This window comes from Lepidochelys olivacea (assembly GCF_965140295.1).
Source record: "Lepidochelys olivacea isolate rLepOli2 genome assembly, chromosome: 2".
NCBI lineage: Eukaryota > Metazoa > Chordata > Testudines > Cheloniidae > Lepidochelys > Lepidochelys olivacea.
Genome location: NC_140412.1, coordinates 30415070 through 30442839, shown reverse-complemented (window position 1 = coordinate 30442839; position 27770 = coordinate 30415070). Strand labels below are relative to the sequence as shown.

The following is a 27770-nucleotide window of genomic DNA, read 5'->3' as shown; positions in this document are numbered from 1 at the left end:
GTGTGAGTTGCAGGCACATAACAATGCTGCAACCACCTTCTATAAACGGGACTTGCTGGAAGTAGATATAACCAAGGGGCAAATCAAGTCCATAACTTGCATTATAGTTAAACTTCATTAAATGCTTAATTATAATTAATTGGCATTTAATTAACATAAAATATTATTAAATTTTAGAATATATTATCAGTGGGTGCAATGAATGAATACCAAGTGATTAATAAATATTTTTTCAACTAGTTCTTTACAACTACTTACCAGTTATGTAACAACTTCAATTAATAAACCATTTAAAAGGTATAGTTACTAAAATCAATTAGTATTTTCATTTAATAGATTTAACTATTTTCTTAACACAAAGTTACTTATTTGAGATATATAGTTAAAAATCTGATCAAGATCCATGACTTGCTCTCATCAAGATACTCCTCATACATTTTTATCCCGACAATCAGGAAGGTTAAAAGAATATAACACTGCACATGTAACACCTGCACTTCATTTCTGAGCACTTGAAAGTCTGGAAAACATTCATGCTTTTAATATTTTAATAGAAAGTGAGCAATCACAGCTTTTGACAGGGTGTTTGCTTACATATATTATACTGTGCATAATATAAACACAGAACTCTTATGTTTCAAAAATGTTCAGTTGAAAAGTGTAGCTCCCCAAAACTACTTGTGGAAAATTAACATGGAACAAACTTGAATTTCACTTCTCTCCATAGGTCAGCAGGAACATAGTGTCTGCATACATATAAGCAGCTAAAGTACTTGGTTTGCACATCCCTAATGAAGGTCTGCCGCTTCTGTAATTGTGTGATTAATGAGGTCTGAGAACCTTGCATGAATAGTAAAATAGAATTATCATTTTGTCCAAGTTTATACAACAGAATAATATAAATTCCTTGTATTTAAAGAAAACAAAGTGTAGACAGCACACTTCATGTTTGATGAATATTCCTAATCGTTTTCTATACAATAAGATACATGTTACTGACACAATATCATTCTTCTTAAGAAAATATATGTTGTAAACCAAACTGTTAACCACACAGTCATTTCTATTTCATTATTAAGGAATCGTACTGTATCTTGGCATGCTATTTCGAAGAGAGGAGATGTTAATATGAAGAGTTGTGTCCCAAATGATTAAATGTAAAAATCAATTTGAGGCTCAAAATATTAAGGTAGACATCAAAATCATCAGATGATTTTATTTTAAAAAATCCCATTTACTTTTCATTAGAAATCTCATGAGTTCTAGTACTTTCTGGTTCTTTATAGTTGGTGGATCATGAATAAGCAAGAATAAATAAGGAATAGTTATTTGGCACTTCTAATCCTAATCCTAATAGAAACATATAACACTGAGAAATGTGGAAATGAAAAACAAACCAACAATATAAATTAAGGGAACTTTTCTGAACATCCAAAAAATAAATAAAAGTAAAGTTGGCTTCAGTTTTAAGTGAAGATTCAGGTGAGATTACATTTTATTTAGGTCAATTTGCTCACAATTACATAAAATGTGATACAAAATGACTTCCAAAGTCATATAATCAATAGTTGCTAACCTTAGCAGATTCTGTTAAAATATTTGATTTACTGGTTTTGTTTGTAGGGCTATATTGGCAGGAAGATTTTGGTTCCTATGAATGAAAATTAAACAATTTTATTTTAAATCAGAAAAACAGATGGCCTAAATCAGGAGAGGAGAAAATAGTCTGCTAAAATGTGTGTTAATATGTGATTAAACATATTTACCTTGACAAGCTGGGACTGGTGCATCCCATGCATGATATCCATATGGAGATTTCCTGCATACAGCGGTACTTTTCCCAACAAGCCTATATCCTCGATCACAAGCCCAGCGAACCATACTGTTGAGCTGTCCACCTGTCTGACTGACAATGAATCCATGTGGAGGGGACTCTGGAGTACTACAGTAAAGAGCTTTGGGAAAAACAAAAAAGAAAACAAAACACTTTTTCCCCCTCTCTTAAAGTATGGTAGCCAAATCTGAGGGTTTTATTCAGTTTCTACACTAACGCTACCTGAATTATTTGAGAATTTGCCTGTGTAAGGACTGAGAAAAGACATTAAGATTCTGATTCTGGCATTCTACATTCAGTAGTGCATTATTCAGAAAGTAAAGGTGGTGCAATAAGGCCTAATAAGGACTTCAGGATTTGGTTCCCAGATGGCAAATGTGAAATCAAGACTCATTAGAACAACCGTTATTATAACAACTTCTCCGTTGAACAATGTACAACAAAGTATTTTTGTTCCATGATAGCATAAAGAAACTAAATGGCATTAATATTTACTATGAAAAATGCCCTTAATAAATCAAAACCAACAAGTGTACAGGCCAAAGATTTTCTTTTTCAGATTATTGTATTTTTTTTTGTTCACAACAAAAAAATACTTCTACAGAAGTCAACCATGTGTGAACTAAAAGTGAATTATTAAAAATTACAGTACAACAATCTTAACTGTACTTCTGAATGTCCCAAATGAACCTGCATCAGTTACTGTGCAGCTGCATTTTTCTCTCTTTGAAATTCCCCAGAAATGCTAGAGGACGTGCAAAATGTTGAAGATAGGGAAAGCATCCCTACAGATCTTTATAAGTGTGGGGAGAGATAATAAAGTTTAGAAATAAGGTTTTAATAATCGGATAGGATTTTGGCCCAGATTCCTAAAGATACTTAGATGGTTAACTTCCAGTGGTGGTTATATATCATTCTTATACATTTTTAATTTGCTTGTTTTACCTTATGAGAGGAGACTCAAAGAGCTTGGCCTGCTTAACCTAACCAAAAGAAGTTTGAGGGGAGATATGATTGCTCTCTATAAATACAGCAGAGGGATAAATACCAGGCAAGGAGATGAGTTGACTATGTGGACACAAGAACAAAAACTGGTCATCAAGTTTAGGCTTGAAATTAGACAAAGGTTTCTAACCATCAGAGAAGTGAAGTTTTGGAGCAGCCTTCCAAGGGGAGCAGTGGGTGCAAAAAAAAAACCAACTGGCTTTAAGACTGAACTTGTTTTGTTTGGGGGACTGTGTACTGAGTCTAGCGGCCTGCTCGGCAAGGCTAAGAGCTTCTTAATGATGCTTTGATCCGTAAACTCTTTAGCACGCATCAACCTTTAACCTGAGGTCGGGGCTACTCAAGAAGACCAGGGCTTTAAAAAGCCCACTCCTAAGCAACCAGAGGAGCTAGCATCCAGTGTCAGTTAACAAGAGTTTTGCGAGGGAGTTTAGAGGGGAAGTATGGGGCAGGGGAGCTAGATACTCTTAACGTTCTTTAAACTTATGGCAATAAACACCCCCCTCCCAATAAAAAAAAATACAACAAAGGAAAGAGATTCAGGACTAAAAAGAGAATGCAGGTAGAAGTCCAGCAACAGAGTGGGGGCTATTCAATTTATTGCATTCAATGCAGCATGTTTGATTATCTATCCTATGGGCAGGTGGTGTATGTGTGCATTTGGTGCAAGGAGCTCCTGGCCCTGAGAGACTGTGTACAGGCTTTGGAGACCAGAGTGGCTGAATTGGAGGAGCTAAGGGAGACTGAGAGGTACATGGAGGAGAGTTTACAGGAAAGAGTAGAATGGTCCCAACCCTGGTCGACAACCTCTGTGCTGTTGAGGAGGATGAAAGTCTCATGGAAGAAGAACATCAAACTGGAGCAGAGGGAAGCAATCCCATAGTTGGGACACTCCTTCCAGATGATGTTGTGGTATCCTCTTGCTCTGAGGATACCTCTCTGGAGGATGGAACTCCAGTTATTGGGAAGAGACAGGTAATAGTTATGGGGGATTTGATCCATTAGAAACATAGATAGTTAGGTTTGCAATGACCAGGAGAATCATATGGGTGACTTGCCTGTGTTATAAAAAAGGTGATTATATGCTATTTTATATGAATGTTCAATAAGTTTGTTCTTATAACTTAGCATAAGTTACTAACTTAGCATATGTGATTAAAGTAGTTGAAGCCTTACGCCGAGGTTAAGCTGACCTGAGAGGAATGCTGAAGAAGCAGCTTCAAAACCAGTTGAGACTGCCCGTTATCACTGAAGATAAGAAAGAATGCAAGGAATAGGACTGACCGTGAGGGCAGTGTTACCAACTGTAGAGGGTATAATTGCTTGCAATTTCTGAGGGGCGGGGTCCCTCTCCGGAGGCACCCAGCTCGAGCTGTATTTCTGTACACCAATAAAAGATGCCTGTGTAGATTGGACTCTGAATCTAGAATTCTGTGGGATCCTAGAGTCGAATCAAGCACCTAGAGGGGTGAGAGAAAGGGCTAATTGTTTTATTTTTCTTGACACCTGCTGGGTGAGAAGGTTGCAGATCTCTCAAGACATCTAGCTAGACTTATGTGTAGCGCTGGGGAGGAGCCAGTGGTCATGGTACATTTGATACCAATGACATAGGGAAGGATAGGAGAGAGAGGACCTGGAGGCCAAATTTAGGCTGCTAGGTAAGAGATTGAAGTCCAGGACCTCATGGTAGCATTCTCTGAAATGCTTCCAGTTCCACAAGAAGGGTCAGTCAGCTAGGCAGAACTGCGGGTCTCAATGTGTGGATGAGACGATGGTGTAGGGAAGAGGGGTTTAGATTTACTGGGGAAACTTTGGGGAAAGGGGGAGCCTGTTCAGGAAGGATGGGCCCCACCTAAAGCAAAATGAAACCAGATTTCTGGCACTTAAAATTAAAAAGACTGTAGAGCAGTTTTTAAACTAAGGGCTGGGGGAAAGCCAGCAGGTGCAGAGGAGCACATGGTTCGGACAGAGACATCCCCTAAGGGACGATCTATTAATAGAGATTCTCTATGTCCTAGTAAGGAGGAGAAGATGGAAGATAAAATATGGGTAGGTCTGGATGAGAAACAATCAAATGAAAAAGAGTCCCATTCAATTACATCACGAAATGGCAGATAGCTGAAAAGTGACACATTTTTAAGAGCGTATGTAGAAATGTTAGAAGTCCAAATAAGATGGGTGAACTAGAGTGTCTCATATTAAATGAGGATATTGATATAGTAGGCATCACAGAAATTTGGTGGAATGAGGATAATCAATGGGACATAGTAATACCAGGGTACAAAATATATCAGAAGGACAGAACAGGTCATGCGGGTGAGGGATTGGCGCTATATATGAAAGAAAGCGTAGAGTCAAATGAAGTAAAAATCTTAAATGAACCAAATTGTAATATAGAATCTCTATGGATAGTAATTTCATGCTTGAACAACAAGAATATAGCAGCAGGGATATAGTACTGATCACCTGTCCAGGATGATGATACTAACTGTGAAATGCTCAGGGTGATTAGAGAGGCTATATATATATATATATAAATAAATAAAATAAAACAATAATAACGGGGGATTTCAACTTTCCCCATATTGACTGGGTACATGTCACCTCAGGACGGGATGCAGAGACAAAGTATCTTGACATCTTACATGACTGCTTCGTGGAGCAGCTAGTCCTGGAACCCATCAGGGGAGACACAATTCTTGTTTAGTCCTAAGTAGAGTGCAGGATCTGGACCAAGAGGTGAATATAACTGAACCACTTGGTAATAGTGACTATAATTATATTTAACATCCCCATGGCGGGGAATACACCACAGTAGCCCAACACAGTAGAAGTTAATTTCTCTTATGAGAATCCCTTGGTTTGAGGTAATATGTATATTGTATGTAACTATAATATTAAGGTGTTAGGTATCAGTATCGACACTCAGTTGACAGTCAACAGAGCAGTGAAACAGAAATTTTTACCTTTCTTTGTGACAGATTCATTGCTCTCCTCTACTTACAAAGTATACTATCATATATAGGGAGCATTTTTGCTTTTTTCAGTTTTGAATTTAAGGACTCAAACAACCTAAATTACTTCCTTTCTTCATTATTTTCCAACTTTTGGCTGGAACCTCTCCCAAATCACAAGATGCTAAAATTAATTCCAGTATTCCAATAACTTCATAGATATTCTTGCAGGCATTCTGAAATGTAAACTCTGGTCTCTGAAAGGGCTCATGTTGCCACATTCCACCGGGATGCCACCAAGAACCCTCCATCAATGGCCTGGTGGCAGAGGTTGCCTTGGTACACCTACTCTTCTTTCATTTCATGTTTATTTAATTTGTTGCCTAAAAGAGTGGACAGGACTAGTGGCCATACTAGGGGTTCAACAAATTTGATACTTATCAGAAAGTGGTAGCAATAGTTACCATATCTGGGATCTGACCATAACAGATAAGCAATTTCACAGTTGTCCCCCTCCCCTCCCCCACATTTTAAGGCATTGTGCAGCACTTGGTTGGCAGTTAAATGGAGTTGTATGCAGCTGTAATGCAGAACTTGACGCTAGGTTTCAACTAGTTTTCTATTCTGAGCAGCAGAAATTAATTAACTCTTTATGTTGAGTATTTGCTATACTATTCTAAATAAGATATAAATATATTTTATAAAGATATTCTATACAGAATCAGTTATCTGGTTCAAATATAAAAGAGATCTGATTTTCTTTTCAGTTTTAGAAGCTTAGTATCTAATAAAGTAGCTCACATTATCCTTGTACACATGTAAATACATTCCATATTGAAGTTTTAAGCAGATAGAAAAGGATACATTTGAATTACATACCTATGTATCTTATCCTGAAACCTCTTTTGTTGGTGCCATGATCTGCTGACCAACGGAGAAACACTTCATGGCCATTACTGGATATATTTAGAGAAGATGAGTAATCCCCACTTAGGGAAATAAGCAATGAGCTATGACTATTTGGTCCTTGATACAGGAGGAGGAAAACAATGAAAACAAAGGTTAAAATTAGACATGTATGAAATGTTCCTGGAGTAACGGTAAATGAAATAGATTTAACAGTGGAATTTACATTAACCACATGCTACATATTATTGAACGGATTATAAAAGATCATTAAATAGTATAATTAAATATTACATATACACACACACACTCACACAGTCAAGATGATTAGTAATGCAATACAATCTGGAAAAGCAATGCAATCTAACATCACTACTTATCCTAACAAACTCAAGTAATGACTTATTTAGACAAAAACAGTATTTCTATTATATGTCTAAATGGCAGGGGATGGGGAAGGGGTGCCAAGGCATAAATATAAAAGCATCCAAAGTTGTGTATCCTGTAGTTACCATCAAACACCTCAAGTATATCAAATTCCTTTTCTGTCTGGAAGAATTCAAAGAACATGCTGATATTATAACCCTTTTCCACAGTAATGGTCCAAGCGCACATTTGGAGGTTTGGGTAGCTGTCAGGGTAGCCTGGGCTCAATATGACTCCTGTTGAATCCAGACGCATTTCATTGGCCGGGCAAAGCACTATGAAACACAGAGATTATTTAAAAAACTCTAATTACCACCATACATAGAATTTTGTATGACTTAGTTTTTTTTCCCTAAGTTAAAGAGCTGCATTACTCACTTTATTTCTAAGAATATGGAACAAAAACACTTAATTAAGGGATAGTAGACAAAGTTTGTGTTAGCCAGCATTTCCTACAAATTATGTTATAGAAAATAAACACACTAAGGCTGAGAAATCACTGACTCATGGGTTTTATTCTCCTTACATTATCTGGAAGACCCTTTGTTCTTTCAGACAGCACATTAAGTGAGCCAGGCTGAATTGTTCAGATAATAAACCACAGCTTTTATTCCTTTCTTTAAATAATAATAATGATGATGATGGAAGATAAAGTCTCATGTGAACCAAGTTTAAGGACTCAGTTGTGGTTTCTGATTATTAGGCTGTAAATAGCAAGAAAGCACTCTATTATTTATTAGAAGCATATAGTTATTAATTTTACAAAAAAATGTTTGTTTTAGTGAGCATGTACCATACTCATACATCCAGTATGGCAAAATATACCGTTTCTGGTATTTGGTCTTACAATTTAACATTGTATAATTTTACAACTCCTAGATTTCTCATTGCCTCTACCCAGTGATGAGCTGCCAAAATCTTAACAACCCTATAAAAAGTTCTGATTTAAGGGATGTGCCCCAGTATGTATTTTTTGTACCAACAGAGTTACCATACGTCCATATTTTCCCAGGAGGAATTTTTAAAATTTAAAAACTCCTCCCAGACGGCGATTTAAGAACCAAAAAGCCTGAGCTGTCTGGGAAAATACGGATGTATGTTAACCCTGCCTAAAGTTCTTTTTTAAAAAGATGGGCCTGAACTAGACATGAGCTCCTTTTCACATGTGTGGGTCCCCGCCACTCCCTGGGGGTGTGCTAGGGTGACCAGATGTCCTGATTTTATAGGGACAGTCCCGATTTTGGGGACTTTTTCTTATATAGGCTCTTATTACCCCCCACCCCCATCCTGATTTTTCACACTTGCTGTCTGGTCACTCCCGGGGTGTGCACATGTGTGGGTCCCAGCTGCTCCATGCCCCCCTCATTGAAGCGGGTGTGCAGGGTTACTGACCTGGGAACTGCAGGGCACCAGTGGACATGGGGCCAGGTGCAGACAGGGGCGTGGGGCAGGGCTAGCTGGAGGCAGGGGGTGCAGGGCTGGCTTCATGCAGGGCAGGGGGTGTGGAGCTGGCTGTGGGCAGGGCAGGGGGTGTGGCAGGGGCTGGCTGCGGGCAGGGCAGGGGGTACGGGGGTGGCTGGAGGCAGGGGTGGCTGTGGGCAGGGCAGTGGGTGTGGCAGAGGCTGGCTGTAGGCAGGGGGTGCGGGGGTGGCTGGAGGCAGGGGCTGGCTGCGGGCAGGGCAGGGGTTGCGGCAGGGGTTGGCTGGATACAGGGCAGGGGGTGCGGCAGGGGCTGGCTGCGGGAAGGGGGTGCGGGGGCAGCTGAAGGCAGGGGCTGGCTGCAGGCAGGGTGGTGGGTTCTCACGGGGAGAGCGGCTCGGAGCAGCCCAAGCAGCAGGATGCAGCCCAGGCCCAGCAGAGCAGCCGGGGACCCACCAGGCAGCAGCGGGAGCCCCAGGGCCAGGGGTTGGGGGAGCAGCAGCAGCACCAGGGCTCCTGTGCAGAGCCAGGCGGCAGCCCACATGGCTCCCGCAGCGCAGTGCCCCTGGCGGCCAGAGGAGGAATTACATCACTTCCCAGCCAGAGCCCATCAAAGCCTCAGTGACCCCTGCAGGGAAGTGGGTTAACAACCGGTTCTAAAACTGCTTCAAAATTTAACAACCGGTTCACGTGAACCGGTGCGAACCGGCTCCAGCTCACCACTGCCTCTACCTGCTGTAAGAATAACTTGAAATCACTGTCATGCCACTCTATAGACCTCATATATCACACAGTGCCCCTTCTTTGCTTAAACGTCTCAAACTAGTAGTGGAAAGGTAGAGAAGAAGTATTTTCTACTGGGTGAGACCTAAGACTGACAATCAAGAAATCCTTCAAATGAGGAAAATGAGTCCAACCATGCAATGAGCCCCTCCTTATAAAACAGGGTTTAAAATTAAGGAGGGAAAATTAAAATAAGTTCTACCAAAGTTTACTTAAAAAGTATCAATAACAGAACACAGGTTTTGTTAAACTCCAAATACCACATTATTCTTCTGTCTCTAATAAATATACAACTGATAAAGATGCCATGAGATGGATTCATTATGCACACATAATCATGTATACCCTTAAGTCACATTTTTTATCTTCTTAAAAGATGTGTACACTAGTGATATTTAGATGTGCATTTTGTTCCAGTGAGGAAAACTCTCAAGTTCAGATAACTCTGAATTTTCCTCCCTTCTAACTCAAAGACAGGTTGCTTCCTGGATGAATGAATGTCAGTCAACTGAAGAAAAAATGTAACGAAATGCAGCCTGAAAGTCTCAAGTTCTCCACGACTGTCAGCTCTGTTCATGAAGTCAGCCAAGGAAAAGAAGAAAGGTGTTATGCATTTGCCTTAACCTCCAGGCAACCGTAACTCTGAGTTAGCTGTTTTTATCAGTAAATCTGTCTTTTTCCCTTATATTTTTAATGTACCATTTTTTTCTTCTGCCTCTTTCTTCTTCATGGTATAAGAGTCAATGACCTACAGATCACACACATCTGTGGGCTGTTAACAGGATGCTTAAAGTTTGGCACTCAAATTCATACTAAGGCACCTAAATAAAAAGAGATCCACTGAACATAATTCCCATTGAAGTAAATGGGAGCTGTGGATGCTCAGCATCAATGAAAATCAGGCTACTAATTTAGGTGACCATGTATGAATTTAGGTACTTAACCGTCGGCAGTCACATTTGAAAACTGTGGCTTAGAAGTTTTACATAAGGTCACACAAGTCAGTGGCAGAGTCAGGAATAGAACTTGGGCATCCTGGCTCTCAGCCCAACAGCTGGGAAGGAGAAAGGAAATGGAGAAGGGCAGGCTGAGGGTAATATTCAGTGAAGCAGAGAAAGATGATATGCATATATATGAGACAGTGTAGGCCAGTGTAAATTTACTGATCTAAGGGAAGGGGGGCAAAGATTGGGAAATATTGCTCCAATTGATGCATATCAAAGGAAAACACACAGCTCTGAGGCAGGTCATATGTATTGTATTGTATTTTGTATTGGTGACCCCTTTCACACAGCAAGCCTCTGACTGCAACCCCCTTATAAATTAAAACATTTTTTTAATATTAAACACTAATATAAATGCTGGAAACAAAAGGAGTTTCGGGGTGGAGGCTGACAGCCCGCAAGCCCAATGTAATAACCTTGCGACCCCCTGAGGGGTCACAACCCCCAGTTTGAGAACCCCTGATTTACTGAAGGAATATCGGGCTCATAGAAACCATCCTCAAAGCACTCACAACAAAGGGCCAGGACACAAACAACTTCCTCCACAAACTCTGCAACATCAACAGCCTCCCTCAGAACACCATCCTTGTCACCAGAGATATCACCTTCTCTACATACCAACATCTCTCACAATGATGGAATAACTCCCTGTTTCAAATATTTACAAGACAATTGATAACCCTCAAATATCCAGATGAAACACATTTCAAAACTTATTTATCCTCATCCACAAGAATTTTACATTCAATAATAATCATTTTGTCCAAATCATGAGAACAGTCATAGGTACTAGAATGGCTCCCCAATACACCAACCTCTTGATGGGTAAGGCTGCGAGTCTGCCACAGAGGTCACGGAAGTCATGGATTCCATGATTTTCCAAGATCTTCATGACTTCAGCAGTTGCAGCAGTCGGTGTGGCTGACCCCAGGGCAAAGAGTGTCTGAACACTCTTCACAAAGCAGTCACTCTATACATGACCTATCAGTCCTCATCCTAAAAGCAAACCTGCATGACACTTTCAAAAGACGAATCTGGGAGCTTAAATTCATAACTTTGTAAGACGCTACAAATCATGTATTCAATAGAGACTCTGGATTTATGGTTCATTACAACAATCTGTAATCCACTAACAATCCCTCACCAGCTGTTTCCCACCCACCCCCTTCCTTTCCTCCCTATGACTGGAGGGATGTTAATAGGCCATTTCACCAAAAAGAACTCAAATGTGAATTGTGGAACTATTAACTATTGTTTGTAACCTGTCCTTTAAATCAGCTATTGTACCTAATGACTGGAAGATAACTAATGTAACACCAATATTTAAGAAGGGCTCTAGAGGTGATCCTGGCAATTACAGACCGGTAAGTCTAACATCAGTACTGGGCAAATTAGTTGAAACAATAATAAAGAATAAAATTGTCAGACACATAGAAGAACAAATTGTTGGACAAAAGTCAACATGGTTTCTGTAAAGGGAGATCATGTCTTACTAATCTGTTAGAGTTCTTTGAGAGGGTCAACAAACATGTGGACAAGGGGGATCCAGTGGACATAGTGTACTTAGAAGTCCAGAAAGCCTTTGACAAGGTCCCTCACCAAAGGCTGTTATGTAAATTAAGTTGTCATGGGATAAGAGGGAAGATCCTTTCATGGATTGAGAACTGGTTAAAAGACAGGGAGCAAAGGGTAGGAATCAATGGTAAATTTTCAGAATGGAGAGGGGTTACTAGTGGTGTTCCCCAAGGGTCAGTCCTAGGACCAATCCTATTCAACTTATTCATAAATGATCTGCAGAAAGGGATAAACATTGAGTTGGCAAAGTTTGCAGATGATACTAAACTGCTCAAGATAGTTAAGACCAAAGCAGACTATGAAGAACTTCAAAAAGATCTCACAAAACTAAGTGATTGGGCAACAAAATGGCAAATGGAATTTAATGTGGATAAATGGAAAGTAATGCACGTTGGAAAAAATAACCCCAACTATACATACAATATGATGGGGGCTAATTTAGCTACAACTAATCAGGAGAAAGATCTTGGAGTCATCGTGGATAGTTCTCTGAAGACGTCCATGCAGTGTGCTGTGGCAATCAAAAAAGCAAACGGGATGTTAGGAATCATTAAAAAAGGGATAGAGAATACGAATATCTTATTGCCCTTATATAAATCCATGGTACACCCACATCTTGAATACTGCGTACAGATGTAGTGCCCTCATCTCAATGAAGATATTCTGGCATTAGAAAAGGTTTAGAAATGGGCAACTAAAATGATTAGGGGTTTGGAACAGGTCCCATATGAGGAGAGAATAAAGAGGCTAGGACTTTTCAGCTTGGAAAAGAGGAGACTAAGGGGGGATGTGATAGAGGTATATACAATCACGAGTGGTGTGCAGAAAGTGAATAAGGAAAAGTTATTTATTTGTTCCCATAATATAATAAAAAATAAATATAAAGTGAGCACTGTACACTTTGCATTCTGTGTTGTAATTGAATTCAACTGACCCACACAGCTTTTTACAATACAAATACAAAATGTTGGGCCTAGTTCTCCATTATTGTGCATCATGCGTATGAATTGATATCAGTGAATGTAAAATGAAACCAAGTAAGAATACTAGTGGTTTATACTCACATTACACTGGCTAAAAAATCTGCACAAGGTGAAAATCAGAACCATCGTATCTAATAACAAAACATTAGACTTCAGCAGTTGCAGCAGTCAGTGTGCAACTTCTTTGTTCTTCTTTGTAAAAAGCTACTGTGTAGCTCTCAAACAATATATTTTACTTGAAACTAAGGTTACTCCTGAGGGCATTCTGCTCCAAAAATTTCAAAATTCTGCACACAATATTTTAAAATTCTGCAATTATTATTTGTCAAATAAATGTGAAGGCTCCAGCATGGCATTGTGGAGCACAGGCCACTGGCTGCATAGAGGTGGGAGATTAATGTGCAGCTTCCCCCCCAGGACACGGACTCAGCGGTGAGTGCATCCAACCCTGACACAGCACAAGGATCTAGCATGCCCCAGAAACACCCCAGGGCCCTCCCACTCCATGCCACGTGCATCAGGTGTGGGCAGGCAGGCTCAGAAAGTCAGAATCCAAGTGTGAAGGGGCTTAGTATGGGGGGATCCAGGTGTGGGTTGAGAGGGTTCTGTTTGGGGCAATCTGGGTGCGTGCGGCTCAGTGGGGGGATCCAGGTGCAGGGGGGAACTGGATTCACAGGAACTTGTTGGGGGCTTCAGGGTTCAATGGTAATGGGAATCTGCAGGGGAGGCAGGTGAAGATGGTTGGGGGTCTGGGTGTGTGGGGGATCAGTGAGGGACCCAGATGGTGGAGTAGTGGAGCTAAGTGGGGTGGGGAATCCATGTACATCTGGTTGGGGCTTGGTAGGGTGGGGATGCGGGTGGCTAATCGGGGTGGTCCAGGTGCGGGGGAGTGGGGCTCATTGGGGGGGGTTCTGGGTGCAGGAGGGGTGAGGCATGGTGGGAGGGTCTGGGTACGATGGGGCGGGTCTGGATGCATGGGGTTTGGCGGATGGGGGAGCAGATCCCTGTACAGTGATCCCTCCCCCTGCAGCTGAGGAGTGATGGGTGCAGGAAGTGGGGTGGGAGGGAAGTTTACAGAGCTTCCTAAAGCCAGGGAGAATTCTGGGGGTGGGTCTGACATGGCCCCATTTGCCGTGCAGGGGAAGAGGAAGTCCTGTCCTCCCCAGCCCAATCAGGACTAGCAGCTGAGCCTGACGCAGGGTAGGAGCCACTAGCCGGGTCTTCCCCTATCCCACCCCACAGCGATTTACTTCTCTGCTGGCTGCCCTGAGCACCTGAAACATACTGCTTGGGAGGGTCGCATGACCATTCTTGTAGCTTATCTTTGGTTCCCCATCAGAAAGTCAGTTTTCTGTGGGGAAGCAGAGAAATCTGCGGGGGTATATACATTTTGCACATGTGCAGTGGTGCAGAATTCCCCCAGGTGTATAACATGAACCAGCAGCAGTTTTGACAGAAATTAAGTTTATTCCTTCATCTACATAGTGGATTATATCCTGCATAATTAAATGATGATAGTATATAAATCAAACAGTGTAGTATAGCAAATAATCCTTGCGTGCAATAGGAGTTACTATACTTCTTATCCATACTGCCTTTAGTATAATAAAAAATAATAAAAAAAATAACTGATGAGGAAATATGAAGTTGCCTATAGAGCTGATACACAGGGATGTATATATTATAATTTCCACCCAAAAATAGAAATGAGAGAAGTTATCTGTTGTTCTAGGCAGCCAGCTTGAATAGGTATTATCTTTTTTTTCTTTTTTAATTCTCTGAATTTTTCTGTTTTCTCGGGCTGATAAATGGTGAGATTATGTTTATCTGATTCTGCTTGAGGCTAAAAACAGGAGGTGGACTAAAATAGAGGGTATTAAAATATTTAGTATTTATATTGAGAGTGTATTTATTAGTCAGGGTAATGAAGTGAAGAGTCCTAGGTTTTTATCTCAGATCTGCCAAAGACTGCATGTGTGATTTTGGTAGGAAATTTTTAGAGGATGGCTTAGGTTATGTGCCAAATCCATATTTACCAGTAGGCACATACATAAATGGCCTTGTAAGAAAGCATGCCCGAGGCATCTGAATTTCCTATTGAAGTTCATAGGAGTTGAGGGTACTCAACATTTTCCAAGACAATGTTTGGAAATTAGATTGATTCTTATTTCTTCAAGTGTATAAAAATGTGACGGCATGATCCTTTCAAGAGCAGGAATGGGCCCTTCTGTTTTTAAATTGGGAATGTAAAAAAAGAAAAAATATGTATGTCAGTAATTTTTCAACTCACAACTGAAATATGAATACTGTAGTCATCACTGAGTTGCAGACATTAAACAATTACATTTCTAACAACTAAATTGTGCTTTTAGTCTGAAACTCTTTTGGAATTACCAAAGAAGCTTTCACATATTAAAGCATTAACATTTAGCAGTAGTGGATTTATTCACAATTCATAACTTGCCACTATTCCAAAAATATACTTTAATTGGGAGTGTTTTCTAAAAATGCCAATTAACTCAAATTGCTTCTTGGGCAAGAAAACATTTGATGAGAAGGAGAGAGATTATATAAATCTGTTTCTAAGTTAGAATGCAAAAGTTTAAAGTAAAACCAGATGGTAACGTCCTGCATTTAATGCTAATTTAAATAAATGTTGTGTTTATGTGCCTGATCTGCAAGATGCTTCACACATCCTGCTAGATAATGAGGTCCCTCCACTCCCACTGAAGTAGAGGTACAATGCAGGAGCTGTTCAGCATCTTGCAGGATCAGGCCCCCAAATATTTCCAACTCATTTCCATAAATTGACATTTTCTGATGCCAGTTTTCTTTTTTATCTCTAAACTGTCACGTAAATATTTGTCAGTGTGGGCTGCTAAACACATCTCTTAAAGCACTGGTGAGACAGCAATAGACCACATTATAGTTACCCAATATTATTAAATTAAAGAGAAAGATTTTAGGAGTCGAAATCACCAGTGCCAGATTTCCAATTAGGCACAGTGGGCATGTGCCTAGGGGCGCCGGCATCCTAGAGGTGCCTAAAATTTAAAAGTGGGTTAAAAGTTTCATTTTTATGGAAAATATGAAGGTCAGCTATAGACGGGGGGGCGTTGAAGATGCTGTGCCTAGGGGCGCATAAGGTGTAAATCTGCCCTGGAAATCACCCTACTGCAGGGCCCCACATAAACCCCTTGTTGAGATTGCACAAGGACGCAGAGGGCAGAAGAACCATACTGGGGTACATCCCCACTTCATGCATTCTGAGAAGAAGGTCTACGTTTAAGATGTTGTAGAGGCCAGTACTCCACTCCTTTTCAAAAAGTCCTATGGAATGTACTAGAAAAACATATGTAGGATTTTTGAACCATTTTATGGAACTTGATAAGGAATTATGTTTCTTTCAGAGAAGTCATGTGCATGGAATGAAGTATTCTCTAGGATGGTTCACTCATGGTCAATTTAAGTCAATGGGAGTTTTCTCCAAGTGCAAGCACTTCTGCTGTGTCTTGTCCTTTTGTAAGCCATGCGAGTGTAGAGGGAAGGCTCTTTGGGATTTACCTATTCTTTTCTATTCATCTTCTCATATCATTCCAATCTTCATGGTTTCTGGACACTTATTCTCCCAAATAGCTCATAGGGGCCAGCCAAAATCTGACCTAAATTAGTATTCATTCAAAACTACTCAAAGACACCAGTCTTCTATCCAGAATAGTTACAGTGGGGTTTCAACTTACTGATATTTGATGAGCAAACTCCTTCCCATTCAAACACCCCTGACTGACAAGAAAAAAAACCAAAACCCTAGAGAAACTATACATAAGGTGCAAGGTCATTTGCATAACCTTTTAAATCCCACAAAAGCCATCTCAAATTACTTTCAAATGTCACCAAAATATTCTACCTTAGTATAATGTCATGTATGTCAAAGGTAAGAAAGATTGGCTTAATTTAGAATAAGTTAATGGTTGTCAGGTTTATAATCTAGATTTAATTTAACAATGGAGTGATGATGTGACTCTCCATAATATTTACGCACTGCACCAAAAGAGCAAAACCAAATACACTCCAACATGTTGTAAAACAAAATCAAATTAAAAACAAACTCCTTCCATGACTGTTTCACTTAAAGCGATGACATTTTATGGTGTTATTCATTCCCATTATGCTATTTTATATGATTTATCTACATTAACATATTCATTTCCTTAATAATTTTTGATATTATTACATTCTTTAATAATATTGAGATAAAATAATATATGAGAAATAAGTTCATTTGTATTTATTTGATTTAGACTGCCCCCTTCCACTTTAGAGCATGAATTGTGAAATAAGCAATGTACCCTCACACAATGTAACTGAAAGTTTGACCTGCATAATAGTAGTACTAAAAACTCATTAAATACCATAAATCATTAATAATAATCTCATTTCAGCACTCTCTAAGGTATTAACCATCCTGGGAACACTGGCAATACAGAGGGAGGATTGGAAAGATTTTAAGTATGACTCCATAAGTCAATTAAAAGCAAAGCTTAGTTCTGCAAACACCATTCAGCTGGTACATTATAAAAGTAATAAATAATAAGAATAGAAAACCTTGACAAGAAGGTGGCACTCCATCCATCTGAAGTCTTTCTCCCAACCTACATGTTAGAATTTCATTACCAACCAATGTAAAGCCTGGATGACACTGGTATCTTATTATGTCCCCTATATGATAAAAAGAAGAGAATGTTTAAACGGCAATTAACAGGGATTTTCAGTTTTGAAAACAGTATTGATTAATGAAGTACACTTGCTGCCCTATATAATGTGCTATATGACCACTGGCATGAAAAACTTTGATTAGGCAGAGGAAATGTTGTGATAATCATTCTGCTGCACACTGTACCACATTTATCATTGTTTCCAATCATGGTATTAGCATGATTATTTCTTTGATTTTTGTTACCTTTCTGAGCAACCCACACATTTGTAGACTTTTAAATATCTATAATTTATCATGTAGCTGTCATGGTATTAACTAAAAGGATAATGGTACTAATTAGTCAGGCAAAATGACAAATTATTTAGGCAAAATTATTCAAAACAGAAACTTATGTATCTGTTGGTTCACAAACATACATACATATATTAAACAACTACTAAAAACAAAACAAACCTTGGCAGCCCCAAAACTATATTCAGTTGGACCATCCTGTTTCCTCCATTCTGTTTATTTTCCCTAGCTCATGGAAATTTAGTTCAAGCACCTCTTTCAATTATTTTTTTTTAAAAACACCAGCTCCAAAACCCCAAAGATTTGGGAAACAATATTAATATTAACTCTATTTTTAAAAGTTGCAGTCATTTAGATATATATATACACACACAATATTCTGTACATAATAAACACAGTTATTTTTCTTAAAAGTGGCTTGCAACCCTTTAAATTAAACTATTCTTAAAAAATGCTTATAATTAAAATTTATTTTGAGACTTTATGACTTTATTAGAACTTTGCAAATAAGTACATTTTAGAAAAAAGGTATTTGGGAAACAGTTCTGTGTCCTTCAACAGTACTGCCTGTGAGACTTAACTAGGATTCAGCAAGTACAAGAAGGAAGAAAAGCTTTTAAAATATTTTTCTTTAAAAATGTAAATTTATTTGTGATCTCTCCTGAAATAGGTTAGTGCTCATACTTTTACAGACATTACCTATTTCAAATTCATCATCCTCAGTCAAAATTTCAGCATTTGGTATAGTTGGTGGAGGTTGACACACTCGAAGCTGATAGGCTATAAAACACAGAAGGTATTGTGATTAATATGTTGCTCATCGTCACAGGATAACAATAAACAACATTTATAGCTTTGCACTGAAAGGTTCAATGGAATCTAACAGAAAAATATACATGGAGTTTTGAATGTTAAGAATTCAAAGATGAAGAAAGGATTTCCCACATTAAGGATTTCAGATTAGTTTTAATGGCAAAATCCTCCTCAGACATATTCTGGAAAGATCATAGGTACTTGTGAATTATCTGCAAGGAACTAATCTTGTCTGCAAAGCACAAATGTTTAGTTCACAGTATGCTTAGCAAAATGTGTTTTTACCTCCAAACGCTTTCTGTCTTGAGACCATCTTAAATGAAGGCCCATTCAAGAGTAAAACATTATTCCATTCAAAGGTAGAATAATCATTATGAAACAACCTCTTCAGGTGTGAAACATCCCAGAAAATGAATTCATATAGATAGATACTGAATATGACCACAGAGAGAACTGATCCTTGGGGGAATCTACAAGTAAAAGGAGGGGTGGGGTAGGGGGTATCAATGGCAGACATGCATTTTCCCATCATTACTCTTTGGATGCATCCTTCCAGGAAGGACTTAAACCATTTTAGATCATTCTCCTAGATCCCTGCCACATCTCAGGCAGCACAGCAGTAACCCATGACCTGGATTTTTCTTAGGTATGTCAGTATTAGCAAATATAAAAGCACTTAAGAACACTAGGTGAAATCTTGGCTGCATTGACATCAGTGGGAGTTTTGCCACTGAGTTCAAAGAGCCAGGATTGTATCCATTATGTGGATTTAGAGTAATGCTTGGCAGCTATTTTTTACCTTATTGACCACAAGGATCAGTTCTCTGTCTGGTCAATATCAATATGTAGCCTCTATGCGAACTGATCAGATGACATGGGCTCATGTGCAAGAAATAAGCAGATGACACACAGCTCTGCCTATCCTTCACCATGCACAACCACATCATTACCATCAAGATGGCCCGGTGCTTGGACAAGATTAGCTCATGGATGAAAAGGAGCTAGTTGAAGCTGAACCAGAGCAAGACAGAGGTGATGCTGGTGGGCAGAAGAAAGCATGATGAAGAATTTTCAACAACGGTGCAGTCTCCTTGCTGAAGGTGAACAACCACAACTGTCAACTCAATCAGTCAATTCCTTCTAGTTAGTTAGGAGACATTGTCCCATCCTGGCAGACGGTGACCTAGCCACAGTTATACATGGCTTTATGATCTCCTGTCTGGAGTACACCAATACAATATACCTGGGCATGAAGTCATCAGCCCTTAGGAAACTCTGACTAGTAGAGAATGCTGCAGTTCATCTCCTCATTAACATTGGCTACTACAAGCACATATGGCCTGTTCTCCACTCTCTACAGTGGCTTCCCATAGGATATTGATTCAAGTTCAAGATCTTGATCTTTATCCTCAACGTACTGACCCAAGCAATATCTAAAAGATCCCTTAAAGATTCTGGATGAAGATCAGGCTTAATAACTTTGCTCCTCAGGTACAATGGAACATTCTACCAAAAGGGTAAAGGATCTCATTGGTGCATATGACAGGGCTTCCTTAGGTGCCAGTTCCAGATTGTAGAATGAACTCCCACAGGAATTAAGGACCATCACAAACCTCACCACCTTCTGCTCCAAGTGCAAAACGCTCCTTTGATCTTGCCTTCTCTACCAAATGCACAGCAACATGTACATTTAAAACAAAACCCTACACTACGCACACAATTGTCCCCTGGAAGAGGATGAGAGAGAGAGAGAGAATGCATTAATAATATTTGACAGATTTTTGACACATAGTTTAAAGCACTACTGGAAGGCACTCAGATACCACTATATTAAGGATAGCATAAGAACATCTATATACAATGAAATACAATTATTGCATTGCTATTGGATGGATCAGTTCAGTTTGGGCTTCCATCCCACATCAGGCTAACAGTAGTTTCTGGCTGTACTTTACCAGGAGTAAAACTTTCAAAAGAAATTAAGTGGCTTAGGAGCATAATTCCTATTTTCAAATATGCCTTAGGTCATATCTACACTACAGCAGCACAGCTAAGATGCTGCAGCTGTGCTGCTGTAGCTCCCTTGTGTAGATGTTTCTACAATGACAGAAGGGGTGTTTCCATCAGTGTAGTAATCCCTCTCTCTGAGAGGTGGTAACTAGTTCAACACAATTCTTCTGTCAACCTAGCAGGAAGTTAGGTCCACACTTGGGGGTAGTCCACCTAACTGTAGCGCTCAGGATGTGAATTTTTTTACAGCCCTGAACAACATAACTAGATTGATCTAAATTTTTAAGTGTAGACCAGGCCTTATGCACTGAGGAGCCTAAGTCTCCTCAGTGAAACTCAGTGAGACAAAGGCTATTATCCTACTGAGGTAAATAGAATGGAGCATAAACACTGCCAAATTAAATGTAATAATGTAATCAGAAAAGCCAAAAAGGAGTTTGAAGAACAGCTAACCAAAAACCCAAAGGTAATAACAAATGTTTTTTAAGTACATCAGATGCAGGAAGCCTGCTAAACAACCAGTGGGGCCCGTGGATGATCGAGATACAAAAGGAGTACTTAAAGACGGTAAAGTCATCATAGAGAAACTAAATGAATTCTTTGTTTCAATCTTCATGGCTGAGGATGTTAGGGACATTCCCAAACCTGAACCGTCTTTTGTAGGTGACAAATCTGAGAAATTGTCACAGATTGAAGCGTCACTAGAGGAGGTTTTGGAATTAATTGAGAAACTTAACAGTAACAAGTCACTGGGACCAGATGACATTCACCCAAGAGTTCTGAAAGAACTCAAATATGAAATTGTGGAACTATTGTTTGTAACCTGTCCTTTAAATCAGCTACTGTACCTAATGACTGGAAGATAACTAATGTAACACCAATATTTAAGAAGGGCTCTAAAGGTGATCCTGGCAATTACAGACCGGTAAGTCTAACGTCAGTACTGGGCAAATTAGTTGAAACAATAATAAAGAATAAAATTGTCAGACACATAGAAGAACATAAATTGTTGGACAAAAGTCAATATAGTTTCCGTAAAGGGAGAACATGTCTTACTAATCTGTTAGAGTTCTTTGAGGGGGTCAACAAACATGTGGACAAGGGGGATCCAGTGGACATAGTGTACTTAGAAGTCCAGAAAGCCTTTGACAAGGTCCCTCACCAAAGGCTGTTATGTAAATTAAGTTGTCATGGGATAAGAGGGAAGATCCTTTCATGGATTGAGAACTGGTTAAAAGACAGGGAGCAAAGGGTAGGAATCAATGGTAAATTTTCAGAATGGAGAGGGGTTACTAGTGGTGTTCCCCAAGGGTCAGTCCTAGGACCAATCCTATTCAACTTATTCATAAATGATCTGCAGAAAGGGATAAACATTGAGTTGGCAAAGTTTGCAGATGATACTAAACTGCTCAAGATAGTTAAGACTAAAGCAGACTGTGAAGAACTTCAAAAAGATCTCACAAAACTAAGTGATTGGGCAACAAAATGGCAAATGAAATTTAATGTGGATGAATGGAAAGTAATTAAGAGTTTAAAGAGGCTAGGACTTTTCAGCTTGGAAAAGAGGAGACTAAGGGGGGATATGATAGAGGTATATACAATCATGAGTGGTGTGCAGAAAGTGAATAAGGAAGTTATTTACTTGTTCCCATAATATAAGAATTAGGGGCTAGCAAATGAAATTAATGGGCAGCAGGTTTAAAACAAATAAAAGGAAGTTCTTCTTTACACAGCACACAGTCAACCTGTGGAACTCCTTGCCTGAGGAGGTTGTGAAGGCTAGGACTATAACTGGGTTTAAAAGAGAACTGGATAAATTCATGGAGGTTAAGTCCATTAATGGCTATTAGACAGGATGGGTAAGGAATGGTGTCCCTAGCCTCTGTTTGTCAGAGGGTGGAGATGGATGGCAGGAGAGAGATCACTTGATCAATACCTGTTAGGTTCACTCCCTCTGGGGCACCTGGCATTGACGACTGTCAGTAGACAGGATACTGGGCTGAATGGACCTTTGGTCTGACCCAGTATGGCCATTCTTATGTTCTTATTTCACATAACTTCTTTTGAAAATGTTACTCTCCGGAAATATTAGGATTTGGAAATTCTTGAATTCACATAGACTAAAAACCTACGGGTTAGATTCTCAGCTGATATAAATAGGGTTGATTCCATTGAAGTCACTGGTGTCACTGCAGTTTACACCAGATGAGGATCTGGCCTGGAATATTTTGTACCATGTGTTTGTATAGCAGCTAGCAGAACAGAACCTCTGTTGGGTCGGGGTCTTTGGATAGTAATATAATCCATATTGCTAAGAATATAACAGTAGACATGTAAATAACAACAAATATTATGAAGATATTGATATTGCGCCTGCTCTTAATAGAGTATGACAGTGCAGCTATCCTCTTTAAACATTGAGAGCAGAGGTAAGGTTCCAGCCGGTTCCAGCCGGTTCCAGCCAGTTCCCAACCATTCTGCTCCCTCTTGTCTAGCTGTGCAAAGGGAGGCTCCAAAAGCTCCCTGAAGCTTGCTTCACCTCCCATGCTGTGGTGCAGGTAGCTGGACCAGGAGTGTAACATGCCACATTGCTCTTATGCCCTTGCACCACTGTGCTCACTTAGCCATAATTTGGTCCTTTAATAAAAACAGGTTTGGGTCCAGTGTGATCAAATGCCTTTAACAATGAATCTAGGTCATACCTCTCAAACGTCTCTCATTAGAGACAGCACTAATATTAGTCCCAAAACTACCTATATTCCACACCAATTTGGTATCCCTACACTTCTATTGTTGCACATTACTTACAGCAGATAAAAAGAATCATGAACCTGAAAATACAGAAAGAGGTAATTATCCTGAAGAGATTAGTCCCAGTTTTAAGTTTGTTATATGACAAATATTTTGTGTCCCTCAATCTTGGTCTTCATCAAACACTGCAGCCCACATTTAGGCCCTGTCAGTTGAGAGGTATGCTCTAGATGCACAGTAAGAGAAATAAACAGAGGGCAGCAAGAGAAACCCCCTAAAAGTCACTTTACTACTAGACATGGGCACATGCAATTTAAACAGTTCCCCTCCCTTTCACAAATAATTTTATTTATATATTACACTGGTAAAGGAAACTTTATTTATTGGCAGATAGGGTAGAGAAATAGGTGGAAGGCAATGAGAGTGGAGAGGCAGGTTTGAGTTAACTTGCACCAGGTCTTCCAACTTGGGCACAAGAAACTTAAATTTAAAGAGGAAGGTGAGGTGGAGCCAGTGAAAGGATTTGAAGAGAATCAGAAGATCATCAGAGCATCAGACAAAATAGATGAACATTTGCTAAGACATCCTGGATGGAATTAATAAAGGCATGGAGGCCAAAGATGAGGAGGCTGCAGTAGTCAAAGTCAGAGTGATTAGGGGTTGGGCAAGGGCTCTATAAAAGGGAAAAGAGAACTAACATCAAATTTTGGAAATATTGCATGCTAGATAAGATGTAGAGTATAAAACCTGCAGGATTTAGAGACAGCATTCATTTAGGGAGAGAATAAGAGGAATAAAAAAATGACCTCAAAATCATGAGCCTCAGGACATAGAGGAGTTGCCAAATTTATTTGTGTAGCTTTGGTTGCTTCATGCCAATGATGGGTGGCATGACCCAACTTGCTCAGCACCTATATTATGCTGCTAGGAAACATCTGAAAAGCTACTAGCCATATGCCAGCAATATGCTTATGATACACAGTGACACATATCATTCTTATCAGAGGCAGACAACCATTTGTCATACAGCTACCTCTGCGTCTAGAAGAAAAAAGCACTTGCATAAATAATAATATATGATTCAAATTCAACCAAAGTCAGATGGAAGTGATTTTGGTCGGCCAAAGGACATATTCAGAAGGCCTTGCAGAATCCATGACTGCTCTTCTGATGAGGGTATCTGAATATTCACTGTCAGAGTTGCAGTCTGGTAGCCACATTGTGCCTGAACATCAGGACTTTTACCACCTCAAACTGGTAAGAAAACTGTGCCTGCTCCTCAGAGGGGAAGTCCTGGAGATAATGGTCCATGCCTTAGTTATTTCACAGCTGGAGTACTGAAATGTTTTTTTCCTGGGTCAGACAATGGAAGCTATACAACACAAAGACGGTCCCAATTTCAGAAGCCCATATCTTAACGAACAAATGAAACATAAGTACTCTGCCCACTACACCCATTCAACAGTGGAACCAATTCAGTGTACTGGTTTTTAGTATCATAGCCCATAATAATCTGAAAACACAAAATGCCACTTCTAAAATACTACAGTCCACAGATATGATGTAATTCTCAGTACCTATAACAGAGCTTGCCAGAGATGGAGACAGGTGGAGAGTGTCTGGCTGTGTAACTCTTTGTCATGCAAAGACCAGATGATCTCCATTTTAGTGTACCTGTCTTTCAGGGAGGTGGCTTTCTCAATTACAAAAGAATCTATTTCAACTCATGTGAGCATTTATCACTCATTTAACAGGGTGCCAAGATCCATGCTTCTAGGTGAAGTTAGCTTGGATCTGGGTGAAAGAATCTGGCTCCTAACTACAATACCAGTATTAATACAGATTAATTTATTATAAGTAAAATTGATCTTCGAAACAGAAACTCTGAGAAGGAAAAAGAAATAGAAGTGCACTGCAACTTCTAGCAAGCAGTAATTCTGAGATCGGTTGTTTATCATGATAGGAAATTAATGTCCCTTAGAAACCAGACACAAGACTTAGGGTCTGTATGAGGGTATAGGAACCGCCCTCATCCTTTCCTGATTTCTAGAAGGTCTTAGAGATTCCTGGTACCAAGATGTGCACTCCCAAGAGGCACATTCTTGGTGGAGAAGTAAATTTTTGTAAATTCCATAAAAATTCAGACATACTGCTATGAAAACATATTCCCTTATGTTTCAAAATTAAAAAAAATATATACATGCAAAGGATTTGGCGCCCTCTAGGTCAATGCGGGTCCAGGTTTCCATTGATTCTTCTCACATCAACAGGATGGATAAACCCATGCAATTGAATGTAGTTTGTTATCAATGGCAGCACCGGTGTAACTGCACTGATCACACACAATTTAAAACAAATCTTGAATTCTGGACTCCACCTTTTAAAGCAATGTAAGCCATAAAGAGATACGTATGTCTAACCTGAACTGGATGTTAGTTTTTGGAAAGTTCACTGGTTCTTTTTGCTTGTCTATTAATAGTGGTAAACATTCAGTGATTAACAAAAAATAAACTACCGGTAATTGTTCCAAAGGACTTAACATTTATTTTAGTAATAGTAAGTTAAAATATTTTCCCTTAAGCTTCAACTATATAATCATCAATAAAAATAGCTAAATGTATTGAACTTACCATGATAACTTAGCACAAAGAAACCACTTGTTGTGAAGTCACTGTGGAACTTGATGAGAATCTGGTTTGAAGTACTGTAGACAGACTCCAAGGCAGTGTTGCCACTAAACTGGCCAATCTGAGGAGAACTTTGGTCTGGCCCATCCCTAAAAGAAAAAAAAATCAAAAGAAAAATAATATTAAGGGTAGGTTTCACCATTATTTTTAGGTAAATGCAATGCTGAAGGATTATGTGGTATTTTTGCTGGTGGGTAATTTTTTCTAGGTGTAATACAGTATTTTTTGCCTGTCCCAAAATGGGCATATATTTAAATTTTCTAAAAAAAAAATATATTGTAAAGGTTTAGATTATTCCTTGCATTTAAAATAAAACAGGAATATTAATGCTCTGAATGCTCCTTTGAGGAGGAAATGTGTAACTTGAATGGTAAGGTGGAAAATGCCCATGACAGAAGATGCTTTAGGGTGCTTCAGAATTTCTGAATATAAGTTTCTCCACTTACTACCTATTGGAATAAATGCTCTATTTTCTCCCTGGGTTTGGGTGGTACTTTTTTGCTTGAAACACTCTCACTTTTATATAGCCAAAATGACAAATATGGACATTAGATTCATAGGCCATACTGTTGTTGCCTCCCATCAATTTCTAGCAGTATTACAGAAGAGGAACCACACATTTTCTGTTGATTCATAGACTCATAGAACTATAGGGTTAGAAGGGACCACAAGGGCCATTGAGCCTAATCCTCTGCTAGATGTATCCAAACCATCCAAGACAGATGGCTATCCAGTCTCCTTTTGAAAACGTCCAGTGAAGGAGCTTCCACAACTTCTCTAGGCAGTCTGTTCCATTGTCTGACTGTTCTTACCGTTAGGAAGTTTTTCCTGAGATTTAATCTAAACCTGCCATGCTATAGTTTGAAGCCATTGCCTCTTCCCCTGCCCTCTGTGGCAAGATAGAACTTTTCTCCATCTTTTTTATGGCAGACTTTCCAGTATTAAAAGCCTGCTATCCTGTCGCCCTTAGTCTCCTCTTTCCAAACTAAACATACTAAACATCCTTCAGCCTTTGCTCATATGACTTGCATCTCATCCCTTTGATCATCTTTGCTGCTCACCTCTGGATCCTTTCCAGTTTCTCTACATCCTTTCTATGCATTGGTGACCAAAATTGGATGCACTACATCAGCTGAAGCCTAATTAGCATGGAGTAGAGTGGTACTTTCATCTCCCTTGACTTTGTTAATATAACCCAAAATTCTATTTACCTTTTTTGCAACAGCATCTTGACTCATGTTGAGTTTGTGATCCACCTCAACTTCCAGATCCTTCTCAGCCATGCTGCTGCGAAGCCAGTTATCTCCCTGATTCTGTATTTATGCATTTGATATTTTTCCCCAAAGCGAAGCACTTTACATTTGTCTTTACTGAATTTCATTTTGTTGTTTATAGTCCAATTCTCCAATTTCACAACATCTCTTTGAATTTTAGTAAAAAGATAAGGCGTACTTGTGGCACCTTAGAGACTAAATATTTTATGAGAGCATAAGCTTTCGTGAGCTACAGCTCACTTCATCGGATGCATACAGTGGAAAATATAGTCGGGAGATTTTATATACACAGAGAACATGAAACAATGGGTGTTACCGTACAGACAGTAACAAGAGTG

The 27770-nt window shown here is 39.4% G+C and overlaps 1 protein-coding gene across 2 annotated transcripts in view; it reads right to left on the bottom strand.

Annotated features, from left to right (window-relative positions):
• The window catches only part of CSMD3 (CUB and Sushi multiple domains 3), a 1240207-nt gene that overhangs the window by 135434 nt on the left and 1077003 nt on the right, over positions 1-27770 (bottom strand). For both annotated transcript variants that reach the window (XM_084620231.1, XM_084620232.1), the window contains 6 exons: positions 26102-26247; positions 18597-18677; positions 17495-17608; positions 7212-7400; positions 6673-6819; positions 1767-1955 (listed from right to left, as the gene is read on the bottom strand). In XM_084620231.1, the coding sequence (XP_084476357.1) occupies positions 1767-1955; positions 6673-6819; positions 7212-7400; positions 17495-17608; positions 18597-18677; positions 26102-26247 (866 nt within the window). The remainder of the gene's footprint in view (positions 1-1766; positions 1956-6672; positions 6820-7211; positions 7401-17494; positions 17609-18596; positions 18678-26101; positions 26248-27770) is intronic.